General features: G+C 41.8%; 1 protein-coding gene across 2 annotated transcripts; it reads left to right on the top strand.

Annotated features, from left to right (window-relative positions):
- Nucleotides 1-89: 89 nt before the first annotated feature.
- Nucleotides 90-13,135, top strand: cfap221 (cilia and flagella associated protein 221). 2 transcript variants are annotated; one of them, XM_029840720.1, is made up of 28 exons: nucleotides 90-203; nucleotides 526-725; nucleotides 817-917; nucleotides 1,686-1,772; nucleotides 1,868-1,963; nucleotides 3,013-3,113; nucleotides 3,289-3,392; nucleotides 3,945-4,104; nucleotides 5,019-5,148; nucleotides 5,419-5,521; nucleotides 5,600-5,693; nucleotides 5,800-5,887; nucleotides 6,682-6,759; nucleotides 6,851-6,946; nucleotides 7,676-7,763; nucleotides 7,886-7,915; nucleotides 8,002-8,093; nucleotides 8,316-8,396; nucleotides 8,559-8,663; nucleotides 8,753-8,857; nucleotides 8,943-9,028; nucleotides 9,115-9,172; nucleotides 9,258-9,358; nucleotides 11,449-11,541; nucleotides 11,619-11,726; nucleotides 12,158-12,284; nucleotides 12,937-13,008; nucleotides 13,081-13,135. In XM_029840720.1, exons 2-27 carry the CDS (start codon nucleotides 611-613, stop codon nucleotides 13,003-13,005), a joined length of 2,496 nt encoding a protein of 831 aa, XP_029696580.1. In that variant the 5' UTR covers nucleotides 90-203; nucleotides 526-610; the 3' UTR covers nucleotides 13,006-13,008; nucleotides 13,081-13,135. The 2 variants fall into 2 exon arrangements, with proteins under 2 accessions (XP_029696580.1, XP_029696584.1); XM_029840724.1 differs by lacking the exon at nucleotides 7,886-7,915 and having other exon boundaries at nucleotides 5,600-5,720.
- Nucleotides 13,136-14,239: the final 1,104 nt, after the last annotated feature.

Genomic DNA, 14,239 nt, shown 5'->3' with positions numbered 1-14,239 from the left:
TCTTGCAGACAACAAATCGTTTTGTCCCGCTCCACGTTGGCCCCGCCCATACACCCTCTATGGCCCCGCCCCGTGGAGAGCCTGTCGTTACTATGGTAACAGTATTGGTTTAGCGTTCTCTGAATGAATTTAAGCGGAAGTCAGTGAATATGGACATTTTAAAACAACATCCGAAGGAAAAAGTTTTTTAAAAATAGCCCAAAGTAAGTCTGGCAGTTATACGTAAAGTTATACGTGTCTTGTCTGTAAGGGTTTTTGAAGTTAATGCCAGTTAAATTAAAGGCATTTCCAGACGCACTCTTGCTGGCTGGTTAGCATCCTTGCTAGCCTATCTTAATTTAGTATTTAAAAGCACATTGATTTGCTGTTTTTACTTCGTAATTACATTATTGGCTAGTAGTCGACCACATTCGCGCTAATGAAGTTAATTGAAATTGAATTGTAATTTAAAAAATTAAAACAAATTGAATCAGACATATGAAATAATCTTGGTGACGTCATAGCAGACTCTTTTTTTTTTTTTAGCCTCAACAAACACATGAGTTTCTCTTTGACATCAGCCTTGTACCACTTTTCCCATGACAACCTGAGTTTCTGACCCTGACCCAGGATGGAGGTGGCCCTCTCTGCTCCTCAGGGCCTGTCTAGAGGGGCCGCTCTGCCTCTGAGCCAGCTGCTGGAGGAGAACAGGGGCACAGCCCACATTCCCAATCCTTTGGAATCAAGTACCATTCATTGTTGTTAGGTTTCTGAAATTACACTGTTTTTATAAGGTCATGTTGATTTTTTTCCTTGTAAATTTTGTTTCATTTTTAGAAATCTATGCCAAACTGAAAAGCAACAGACTAATTCAAGCAGAACCTGCAGAGCTTCACTTCAGTGCTTTTGAACTACAGAAGGATTACATCAAGATCCTGGTGGGAATGCTCCCTTTTCCTGTTTGTTTTAACCATTTTTAACCATTTTTGTCACTGTTGTGCAATTTAACCATTGCTTTATATATATATATACAGTATATATATATATATACCGGTATATATAAAAGCATTATAAATCTGAAGTGTAAAGCAGAATTTGTCGTGATATCCTCTGAAAGGAATTTCTGAAAGGACAGAGGACAGCTGTGTCCTTCTTGCAATCTATTTTGTCTCACTGGCATAGCGATAAATGGTTGGCCTTAAGGCAGCCTGATTTATTAGCAATTTTCTGGCCATTATGCTAATTACCCTACAAAGTGGCAAGAATTTATATATTTCAAAAGTGCAAATATGTATTGTTACTTTGTTTAACCTGCTTTTAATGTTCCAACAACTGGTCTGTCCTTTGATTGGAATATTTCCTTTCACATCAGAATGGATCATCCACAGATATAAACAGGATGTGGAGCATTAGAATTAGGCCTCTGCTTTGGTTGTGTTCCTGCAGCAGGGCACTGTTAAGGTGCAAATTAGTGAGTGTACAGCTGGAAGTTTTACCCAGGTTTAAAAACGTAACCAAATATTAAAATAATCACAGCTTTGCTCCATCATCTCCATCCTCTTGTTTGGTTAGGATAAATTTGATTTTTTTTTTTCATGATTTTTAGTGGATGTAAGTGTGAAGAGTATGAAAATAGTTTCTTCAAGTGTACATGATTGGATGGAAATAAAAAAAATTTCCTCTGCTCCTCTCTTCCCTTCCCTCAGAAACTAATCAACATCTCATCTGAAGTTATGAATATTCACATCATTCCCACTCAAACCAGGCACTTCCAAACATCTTATACCAAAAAGGTAAGTAATTTTAGCTTGCTGACCTGAATAGAATGTTGTTGTTCAGCTTATCTATCAAGGCAATCAGTGTGACGCCTCACTGGGTTTTTTCCCAGTATCGACTTGTCCCAGGTCTCGCCTATGCACTGAAGGTCCGATTCTGCCCTGACGAGTGGCGTTACTTCTACGACTGCATTCGGGTTCACTGCAAGGTTAGAATGAAAGTGGAACACAGTCACCCTGATGCTGTTGTGTTTGTGCTGTTGGAACTAGAATACAATACAGATACAATATTATTCTGAGCATAACTGTCAGCTGGGAACTTTACTCAAGTATCAAAAGCACAATAAAGTACACTTAAAATTCCATATAATACATTTTTTAACTGTTGTTACAGTAACTTGCTACAGTACTTTCATCTTTCAGTACTTTCAGTGCTCGTCCTGAATGGTGAATGTAGATTATCCCGACCAAATGCAATTATAATATAAAGAACAATACATTTAGAACTGAAATGTATTTATCGCTAACTGTCTTCTAACCTTTTAACTGGATTATTAGGTCTGTGTAATTATTCAATAAAAGTTGTTATTTTGCAGCGATCATTTACTGTATATTGGGGGGAATAACAGTAAGAGGTCCCAAGCAATACCAATTCCATTTAAAATAAAATAAAAAAACATTTTGCAAAAAGCTGATCTGTCCTTTCATTGCGTTTTGAAAAGCGCTTTCCCGATCACGATCCGCTGTGGAGAGCATTCCAGGCCAGTGCGCGCCGATGTCCATTGGAACATGAGTGATTGACCCTTGGCGAATATAACAAACGTGCTACCTTTATCTTAATGCGTGCGCTTTACACACAGACAAACACTCTGTTTTCAAACTGCGAATTCGGGCCTTCCTTTGAACTCTTGAAGGAAATTTTTCCATTTTCGGTGTTTTAAGTTGTGTACATGCCCTAATGTGGTTAAATATCAGACTTTAAAAAACTTAAGTCTCTCAGAGATGTTTAAGCTACCAGAAACAAATATTTTGTTTAATTATCTCAGGATTTTACTGACAGCGGTCCTTGAGAATTGCACTTGAGTTCCAGTCTCTCACAGCATCCACAAAGAACTAACAGGAACCATCAGTAATTTTCTGTTTTGATGTTGTCGTTTTTCCTTTGAGCTCTTTTATCTCTGTTTATCTTCTCGTAGTCTCTTCTCTCTCATGTTTCCTCTCTGTTTTCTAAATTGAACCCAACTGTGTGCTTTCAAAGGGGGATGAGAACCTATTAATTCCAGTTCATGGTTACCCTGTCATCAATGACCTGCACATCCCTTCACGCATTGACCTCCCGGCATCACCGCTTGGAAAAAGGTGTGCGTGTGTTTGTGTGGGCGCGTGCGCATGCGCCTGTGTCGTGGATTTCGGTGCTCTGAGTTTTGACTTGCTTGTCGGTTTGGATTCTTCCATGAAGCTAAACAGACTTCCTTTCATGCATTGTTGTTAAACAATTGAAAGAAAATGTATTTCTGTTTTTGCCCGTCTGCAGCGTTCGACGTGCTATCCTTCTGACGTGCAGCAGCCCCATTGATTTTGCGTTCCAGGTGTACATTATTGAGTCCCATGAGGCCTTCTCCATCCATCCTCTCAGAGGTAAACTCAACTGATCGCTTCTTGTGGTATAAGGAAAACAGGTGAATGGCGTTTTTCCAGCGTGAGCTCTGAACTGAGAGAGCTGGGTTCTTTCAAAAGCTTGTGTGTCATCCACATCACAACAGAGCGTGAAGGATGCCTCTGGTTCCTCCACACTGACGCTGAACTGAATTCATAGTCTGGTAAACAACATTACACCGCGGAAGGAGCACTTAGAACTGGAATTACATTAGCAGCTTTCGCTCTGTGCAGAGCTGGAGTGAGAAGAGATACAAATAAGTGTCTAATTCTGGAGACTTTTCTGGGGGGGGTCTGTGTGTCTTTTATTTCTTTGTTGACAGCTTTGGCTTGGAGCATTGCACACTCGCTTCAGGATTTCAGACGTTCCCTGACTTTCAATTAATGTTTCTGTTCTTTTGATTTGAATGAGTTTCTAAAAATATTTAAATAAATGTTTATGCTCATCTTGCATGTACCTCTGTGAGCACCTTCATCTCTGTGTTGTTTACGCTCTATCATTACTGATGATTGATCTGTCCATTGTTCTCTCAGGTGTGATACAAACCGGTGGTAAAGGTCAGATCACTGTGACCTTCACTCCTGTCCAGTACGAGACCTCTCAGTTCACCTTTCAGGTGGTCATTTCGCAGTTCAACACCAAACCCTACCTGTGCACCGTCACTGGGAGCTCCGCCCCTCACCTGATGCTCAGGTATTTACACAAGCGGCCATTATTTCCAGGTTAAGTGGATCCTCTGCTGTGTAGATTTACAGTGTCAACATCATAATCTCGATTTCTTGTGATTAGTTTTTATTGTTTTACAATATTCTTGTACCTGGATACGCAACCATCATCATCTGTCATCATTTTGTTGTGAATCTATGATTTATGTGACACATCTTTACACAGCGTTGTCCCGATTGCGTGTTTAAAGTAAAATCTCAGTCAATACATGGCCTGAAATATGAGAAAAATAACCATGCGTGCTGATTATAAGTTCCCCCTTGTCTCTTTTTTCATGTTTAAACCAGTTCCCATGAGAAAGAGTGTGCTATCTATCACACTGCTGCAGCCTCAACCAGTGCACTGTGTTGGTGTTATCTCGGCCAAAAGTTAATAATTCATGAAAATCACTCTGTAGTTGGAGCCCTGATAGCAAGATGGATACGGCTCGCCATAGCATTTTAGCATATAAAACATTCCAACTCTGTTTGTTGTTCCCCTAAAATGAAACCACATAAAATATGAGATATGTGCATGTGAAAGATGTGCTGGAGCTGGTGTTCAACCCCAGCATCTGACATTTGCTGTTTGCTGAGTGAGACGGGGCCTCTGATTGGATCCAGCAGATCTGAATATACCGACGAGCAGAAGTCAGCCTAATGCAACCTAATACAATAAAATATTAATAAATAAAGCTTGCAAATCTCTGTAATGAGTCTTGTTGGCACTGTTTCAGAGACTGTCTTGTCAGCTCTGCAGCCACGGCAAGCTCTGTAGACAGATACACAAAACACAGGGGCGGCTGTATTTACCACCCACATGTTTTGTGTATCTGTCTACAGATAACACAAAACACGAAAAACCTGTAATATCAGCTACTTACTGATGTTTCTGCCTAATAGTGCCACAGAGAAGAATATGAGTCATGTTGATGGAGCCTCTGTATTCACCAAAAGACCTTCGTCTGTCACCCAGTCAGCCCCCCAGTGTAAAATCAACCCCAGGGCAGCAAAGAAGGCTGACAAATCACAGGTAGCATTTAGTCTTTATTCCTTGTATACCCATGTGTGAAATGAAACCTGTCAGGCTGAAAATAGAAATGAGATGCGATCACACTCGGTTCATTAATAATATAAAGGTCTTTGCTGAAATATGGTGTGAGATTATTAGGTTGTTACCGTAATGAATCCACTTTTAATTAAAGAGACTAGATGAAGGAATCTAATTTTCTATTAAGAGAGTCTAAAAACAGCTTAATTGGGGATCATTTTTCCTGCTCTCACTGATATTCCTCCTCACTAGACATCAGGAGTACTGACCAAACTGGAGCCACAGATGGATTCTGGGGTGGCAAAGTTGTCGATGAAAGACCCCAGTAAACTCACCATCAGAGACGTGAGGGAAGGTAGATAGAAGCTAATAATGAGACACTCCCACCTGCTGATTCGGTCTATAATCTGTCGATATTCTGCTGCTCTGTCAGCCATTTCCTGTGACAGCAGCAGTCTGCAGGACAGGTGGATGAAGGAGGCTGCGCTCATGAGAAAGATCCAGGAAAAGGAAAACCACATCAGCTGGTGGGCGACCTCAACATGTATCATTTGGTGTTTTGCAGTTACATGGATAAATACTGTATTTACTACCATTTGTGACAGTACACATTAAACAAGAACTTTCATTTAGGCAAGTTCACCTCGGTGAAGAACCCGTCTCTGAGAAACGCAGGAGTGAGCTTGCAGTGGAAAGAGAGGCGGCGCAGCAGAAATACATGGTGAGACTTGGTGTTTAATTGCCACTCCAGGAGGAGGCCTGGCCACTTCTGCAGCTCTCTGTTGACTCAGCTGATGAGCAAATCCAATTTAGAGTTGACATTTAGAGTTCACTAGAATTATTTAAACATCGCGGGTGTTCAAATGCAGTTCTTCTAAAATTAGGAATCGTATAAATTTTGGTTGGGAGTGATATGAGCTGTGGTTTGCTGTTCTAATTACAGTTACATCCTCTTTGATATTTACGTGCAGACCCTTCTGAAAAACTGATCCGGACCACGAAGAGAGAAGTTCCTCAAAAACTTCCCTTGTACATGTCTTGTCCTCTTGTCACCTGTGTTGTGCATAAGCATGCAAATGACCTCATAATATCTGGATTTACAGCCATGTGTCACTGCACTTTGGCTATTTTATGGGTTTTTATGGTAGGAAGATTCACTCTGTCTTTGGAAACTTGAATCTAGGCCAGTACCTGAATACCTCTGGATTTTAGCACGACAACATTTTATGGCTGTCGTTATGCTGAAGGGTCTGTGGAAAAAAAGTCATACAACCAAAAAGTTTCTGCGAGCATGAGGACAGTTTTCCTCAATACATCTGGTTATTTTTCAGTGGGTAATTTAGGTAAAAGGTAATTTAGGTAAAAAATTAAAAAGTTTTCAGCATATATATCAAATATAAAGGCGCCTACATTCGAGAATGATTATAATTTTATTTGATATGAATGGCTGTTGCCTTAGTTTGTGTGTTGTGATATCCATTGTGCTATGCTAATGCTAATCTTTACTGACTGTAGGTATCCAGAAGAGGTGGTGAATATTTTACTGCTGGACAGAAGCTTTCCTTCCATCAAGTGCTTTTTGAAGCAGGACAGGTAAATGTCCAAGTTTGACTGTCTGGTTCAACATGTCTTGGAAAGTCATCCTGGATGTGTAAACGGTAAAAGCTTCTATAAAATCTTCAAGGTCTGCAAGGAAGTCCCATCCTTCCAGCTTTACCCCAGTTTGCAGTTGGACCTGGAAAAAAGAGCCCTTAAACAGTTCCAGCAGGGTGCACGCAAGGTACACACACCATAAGAGCTGTAAAGTCTCTGAGGTACACGTACAAATGCACACATGCGTGAACATTTTCGTAGATGCACAAATATATACATGCATACATCAGTGACACACTTTGCCTGCCCCTCAGGAGGGGTGGTCATGCCCCTGCAGCCGTGTTCCTTTAACTCAGCCAGGCATAAATTCCTCGCACTATGCTGTATGTTTAATATTCTTCACTGTCAGTTTTTCCAAATTGTTTCCGAAGGAGCCCAATAGCCACACTCAGCCACAATATGGGATCTTTTCTTTTGTCTATGGAAAGCCTTCCTCAAGTATTGACAAGAAGTTTTATGTGAATTGGAATATTTATGTTTATGATTGAGTTTTTGAGTAATAAGTCATATTTTGAGAAAAGTTGATTACAAAGGCATCTAAAGATCATGGTCAGTCCACGAGGAGCTGACTGATGCTGTGGAAACCTGCCTGTACGGAAGTGAGCAATGAGCCTCCTGCTGTCTTCACCTAATCAATATTTCATGAACCACCGGCACCGAGATAAATCTGCTCCTAACTAAAAGAAAAAGGAGGCAACTTCTTCTGAAACTCTGGCAAATAACAGATCTTTCTCTGAGATTACTCTCATTCTTCGTGAATCTGTAATATTTTAATCCAAAATGTAACTTTTAATGATGACATTCAGTCCTTCACCATAAAGCACTAAGTTCCTTTCCTCCTGTTTCTCCCTGACAGGTGGCGATTCGCTGCCGCATGAGCCGGAGACTGAACCGTTTGAGGAAACAGGCAGGCTGTGCTGAGAACCCACCGTCATCTAAGAAAGGTTTGGATGATCCTCTGATCTCCAGCGTCAGATGTAATCTCATTATGATCGTCAGTAAAGCATGCTTAATTCAATTTATTCCTCCTGGGGGAAATTGAAATGAATTTCCTTGTGGTTATTAGGACGGTGCCTCAGGGACGACACTATTTATGGTGCAAATAATCACACAGCACATCCCTCGCTGACCATGACAAACAAAGACCTGGAGAAATAATGGTTATTTCATCTGTTATTCCAGCTGAAGAAAAGGCGACGTGCATGCTGAAGATCACACCTGACAGAATCTTTCCATTTACGTTCCCCAATTTCCCTGATGAGGATGACCCCCTGGTGAGTGTGTTACATAACTGGCACCAAAGTTCAACCCAGCTGGTGTGTAAAAAAGCTCATGGGAGCTCTCTTCCTGAATTTCCTTCATAATTTCCTTTGAAAGGTGTCTTTGATGTAATAGTAGAAGCTGAGCTCGATCCCCCCACCCCATACTTTCATTAAATCTTGGCCTGGCTGTTCAATTTGGACAAATAATACCATTTGTCTGTTTGATGCTTCAAGGCTCTCAGTAATTTGAGGACATTGCCCGTGGATCCCATCGAAGTGACCGTGACGACAGATATTCCTGTCTTCAACCTTCAAGTGAGTGTTTTCTGCAACTGCCCACTGCCAAAACTCAGTCTTTCACAATATAAGTCTAACATCCAGGATATTTCAACACATGATCTAATTATCCCTTCTTGCCTGATTTTCTCATGTTTCTCTTGAATTTATTGATTTGTTGGTTTTGATTTGTCTCTGTAGGTTCGCAGCTATGAGCTGATGGGCTACCAGTCTGTCTCCACCTGGAAGGCCTTTAATTCTTACATCCCAGTCGGTTTGGTGAGACCCCTTCGCACCCTCTCAGAGGTAACATTCAGATATCTGTAATTCATTTCCCCCGTTGTGTTTCCCCCCAGTGATGTGTAGTTTCCCTCTGTATGTTTTTTGCTCTTTAGGTTGAGGTGTTGCTCAGTGAGGAAGAGGAGGAGATCGCTCATTTGTCCTTCACTGCTCCTGAGGCTCTGCTGGGACCCCCCATTGCAAACCCCTTCAGAATCTTTGTAACGCCATCTCTCTGCATAAGCCTTTATTTTGTGTGTATACTTATAATTGGATTGACCATATTTATCTGCTCATGTCCTTTAGAACCCTGCTCCAGGCCTGCGGGCGTACAAACCCGCACTGAAATACTTGGAGGGGGACCTGGAGTGGCACCTGTGCCCACTGCCCAGGTGAACAACAACAGCTAGTCTGAGTAATTGTTTGTGGTGACATTCTGAACAGCCCCACCCAAGATTAGTCTGGTTTCCCTTTGTAGGTATCAAACGTGTGAACACGACACGAGTGGCAGAAAGATAAAGTTAGCAAAGCAAAAGGTAGATTTGACTTGAAGCAGTGCTGGTTTTAGCATTTTAGCAGCACGTTGTTTCTGGATCAAAGCTTCAAATCTGTTGCCCACAGGACGTGACCTGGAAGAGCTTTGATTGGATTACCTTAAACTGTCTCTCCATGCGACCTGCTGCCACCAATAATGTCCTCGGGTCTCAACAAAACCCACTCAGGTGTGAACAACTCCCTGGCTGTTGTCGTTCTTCACAACGTGTTCAATTTGCACATCGACTGTGTGATTCTGGCACTTGCTGTCCACACCTTTCTGTCCATTTTCCTCACCTTGTCCACATCACATTTCTTCTTTGTCCATCAGCACTAATCTTCAGGATTCTTTTCCCCCAGAAATCATTTCTGCTCCCTCAACAGCCTTATTCATTTTCAGTCACTGCTTCATTGATCACTTTCACATTTATCTCCACAAACTGGATGATTTAAGCCACATGGCTCAACGGACAGTGGCAGCGTCATGGATGGTATTAATGTAGTTGTAGTCTGGGTGGTCTGGAGACCAAGAGAAGATCAAGTGACGTCTACTGTTTCGTCATTTAGCACAGAGCTTTGTTCCATCACAGGCAAAAACAAAATTAAAAAATGAATTGATGTGGCAGTAATCTTGGTATTAAACCACACCTGACTGACCTCTTCGTCAGGTGTTATCAACAACAACAATAATAATAATCAGAAAGTCTTGCTCGAAACTTTCCTCTTCTTTTCCCTCCTCTGATGATTGTTTTTTCCTGTCCTGATTTCTTCCACCTGATTTTCTTCTACCAAAAATACCAATATGGCAATATATCATGAAAATTTGTCTCCTGATGTAATATGGACACTCAGACTCTTAATATTATATGTTTTGTGCAAGTAATAAGTCATCCTAGATGGATTTTAAATCCAGTATTACTTCTGCACCTCCATTCTGCAAATTGCCACTGGAGTGCTTCCAGTCTCTACAATATTTACTGCAGAGGTGAGCCCAGTAGTCACGGAAGTAGAGCCTCAATAAACAAGTATGCAGTTGAAATGGAGGAGCCTTCATCATTCAGATTGATCCTGAATGAAAGGAGAAACTAACAAAAATGATCTGGATGAATGCTACGCAGGTAACAAACATCTGTGAATACATCTAACGAGAGTGGGACACAATGATTTCCACAGTTGTTGAATTGGCCAATTAAAATGGGACCTATTATAACAAAAAATGTTACATCACTTTATTTAAATGCTGTTTTCATGTGGAAAAAATAAACCAATGCCTGGAGGAAATTGTCCAGCGGAAGCTAAACTGCGTGTAGGAATACAGCAAAGCAAAGCTCTGGATATGGAAAAGACAGTTCTAAAAATTGTTGTACTTGGCTGTGTATACCTCTAGAATTGGGGGGGGGGGGGGGTTTGGTCTTGCTAACTGAAAAAGCAAGTGACGATTATTTTGAAGAGACAAAACCCCAAAACTAAAAAAAATAATTTATCTTAGTGAAAAGTTAATAGAAATTAATGTTTTGGTTATTTAATGATTTATAGAAGAGTGTTTTGTTAAATCATGAAGTACTTACTTTTAGAATATTGAGGAAAAGTGTTTGTTTTGGTTGTTACCTCGATACATAAAAAGTTAAATACAAAAACACACTTTTTAAAAAATATATATATAATATATGTAATTCAAATTAAAGTTGTTTGATTACAAGTTATTGTAATGTTCAAATTCCGAAGAATTGTTATCATTCCCATCTGATGAACGTATGAAGATTTCAGCATTTGTCATTTTTCCAGCTATGTAAAAGATCCCAACATGTATCGTATCATGAACAAATCTCGTGATCCGTATCGTATTGTGAGGGCCACGCCACTACCCGCCCTACCCACCTGTGTCTTCGTTCACCACTGATTGTGTTAGATTCAAGGCGTCCTTGATGAGGATTTGAGTATGTTTAATATGATTTCTGGGAATTCTCTGACCGTTCCTTCCTTTAATATGGATGTCTGCAGTGATCGCAGCCTCTTGCTTCTTCTTTTGTGGCTGTGACTGTAGTGCCATCAGGTGTCAGTGATCTGTCCAGATTAGGGGCTTCTCTGAAACCTTATCAGCATTTTCGTTCCGTTGTTTTTCCCTCCGGCCTTTTTATCATTTCTGTTTATTCTCTGATAGCAAACCACCTTAAGCAGCTGTTTCATCCAAGTAAGATGGTGCATTTATCTTGATTTGGTAAGCGTGTGGTCCGGCTCTCCAGGGGGAGATAAATGAAAATGTGTTTGTCCTCTGTAGGTCTGTCGACTCCAGCACTGATCTACTTCCATCCATGACACCTCCTCCTCTGACGGCTCCTCCTGATGATCTGCTCCCAACAGCAGACACAGCGTAAGACCATCAGACCTAAAGATTGATGATCCTCTATCATGTTTCCATATCATTGCTGTGATATATGACGCGAGCAGGTGCCAAGGCTCGGCAGTTCAGCTAACACCAGAGATGATAAGAGCACAGTTCTTGCGTGGGGAAGCTCCGGTCTCCAATAGCAACCGTGACAACGGAGCAACAGGAAGGTGAGTCTAACGCCATGATGGATGCCTGAAAGATGTCGTTATGTTGGGTGCAAAGGAGGCTGAAGTTTGCTTACGTTTTCCTCACCATAAATAGGAGCACTGTTGAAGTATATTTATATAAATACTCATGACAAATAACACTTCTGGAGGGGTTCTGAGACAGGAAGTCTCAGGATAAACACAAATGGGGAGTTCTTCCCAATGAAATGTCCATCTTTAAGCATTGTTTTATAGAAATGTAGCTGCAGTTTTTCCATTTATCATATTTTATACTGTATGGCTCATTGAATGAAATCCTGGCACAATTGGAGTAACATGGAAACATGATGAATAGAGCTTTTCAGTGTTTTTACATTTGCATAGTTCATCAAAATGCTGCATTTTATTGCTGGGGGCTTCATTTTGAACGCTCATCCACTCTGTTGCCACAGAGAGCAGGAGAAGCTTCAGACAGAGGTGAGCTGCCGCTCTGAGCTCAACCAGATGGGGAAGCAGGTGATGGCCAGGCTGCAGCAACTCAGAGCTGCTGTAGAAAGCTTCAACCACCAGCAGAGGACCGTGCGTAGCCCCCCCAAAACACACATGCCGCCTATTTGAAATGCAGAAGTATTAATGTCATCTGTGGGTGCATGTGCAGACACACATGAATGGACATAATTATAAGCATCCTGCTCATCCAGGCAGACGCGGCACTGTCTGACCAGCCTCTCCTGCAAAATAAAACCTTGTTCCTTTCCCACCCACCAGTGAGCCTCCTTCCCTCCCACCCACTCACTCAGAAATTACCGGTTTGCTCTTAGACAGCCTAGAAATTCATTATCCCTCCATCCGCCCACACAAACCCACGCATTCATTTCAAATGATCACCAATGCAAACTGGGGAGCACACATGCACTCACTCTTCTCACTATATCTGCTGCGCCCTCTAGAGGGCGCTCCCATTCTGTCAGTGTCGTCTGTCCTCTGCTGTTTGTGTGTTTGTGTACGGCTCATGGCGGTGTGTTTCAGCAAAATACATTTCATCTCACTGATTTCCGTTAACAAACCTCATTTTTTGGATGCAAATGTGACATTAAACCTGCAACCGTCCAACAGTTATCAAACGCTGAGGTGATAGTTTTTATAAAATGGCTCCTGAAAGTAGATTCTATATCTCAGCTTAAATGTATTAATTATCCTGCACAGATCGTTTAATTCACCTTTTGTGCAGGTCGACATCTGGGAAATCAGAGGAAATCCTACAGCTATATTAAACGTCTATCCAAGGCACAGCATTTAATAAGTAATAGATGGTGTAATAATAGTAACAGATGTGTGCAGCTCTTATTACACTCAGTGTTTCTTGAAACCGCAGGTGCAGACTGATGGAGGAGTCATAGATTGTCACAGCCAGCCAGATGTTTTTCCACAGCCATAATAAAAGTCACAGTGTTGCTTTAATCAACTCATTAAGATTATATATATATATATATAAGATCTTGACCAACAGGACATCTGCTGTTATTCACAACTCCTGAGCACACCCTTCCCCTCCACCCTCGGTGGCAGCTTTTCTCTGCCACGTCCATCCCAGTTTCAAACTGGTGTAGCTAGGTGACAGCAGCAGCCTGTTGTGGTATGAAGTGTCAAACGACCTGTGTCGACTAGATAACATGTGGTTCAATGTCCAACGTGGAACCGAAGCTGCTCTGGAGCCACCAGAGACCTCACCTTAGAGGATCTGTTGCAGCTGATGGAACGCCGACTACTTGAAAAGAACAAGCTCTTCTTGTGGAACCCGTTCCTGTTCTCACTTATACAGTTGGCAAGAATGTGTAGGCTTCATGTGTGTAGTAGTTTTTTAAATAGGGAGGCCAAACAGCGCTGCTAGTCACAGTTTGTTGCTCCAAGAGCCCCTGCTTTGACCTCAGTGGAGCACCAGGAGGGGAGCAGCCCCCCCCCCCCAGGCATGACGGGATTTGAACCAGACACTGCACCACTGGCGACTTGCGGCCGTGTTCTCTCCTCACCACACCATCCAGGGCCTCTGCTTGAAGGTGTTCCTTTTAGCTCTATACTTTGGGAGTTTGAGTGCAAAAGGGAGGAGATTTGAACCCACAACCTTCACAACACCAGTGTAGGTCATTATCCCCCATTAACCCGGGGGTGTTGACATTCAGCCCTTGCAAGCCAGCCGGGTTTTCTGTACGACCAGGTCGACACCTGCTTTCACACAGTAAGCTGGTGTCTACCTGGTCAGGCAGAAAACCCAGCTGGTTTATGGGCCTTGTCGGACTGGGTTCATGACCCTTAATATAAACAAAGCTCGTCTGTAATCAGCTTAGCTATTGGGTCAAAACCGTTTCTCCTACAGGATTATTTCTGTTGGGATTTTGGACATGAACTCCTAAAATGTATAATCAAGGAAGGGGCTCGATCCTACAACCTTTACAGCTTCAAGCAAGTGCCTTATCTGTCTCAGCCAGCCAGTGAATCAGATTGAGCCTGTCTCCTCATTAACTTGAGCCAACAAC

Source organism: Takifugu rubripes, chromosome 8, assembly GCF_901000725.2.
Source record: "Takifugu rubripes chromosome 8, fTakRub1.2, whole genome shotgun sequence".
Taxonomy (NCBI): Eukaryota; Metazoa; Chordata; class Actinopteri; order Tetraodontiformes; family Tetraodontidae; genus Takifugu; species Takifugu rubripes.
This window is presented reverse-complemented; position numbering and strand designations above follow the sequence as displayed.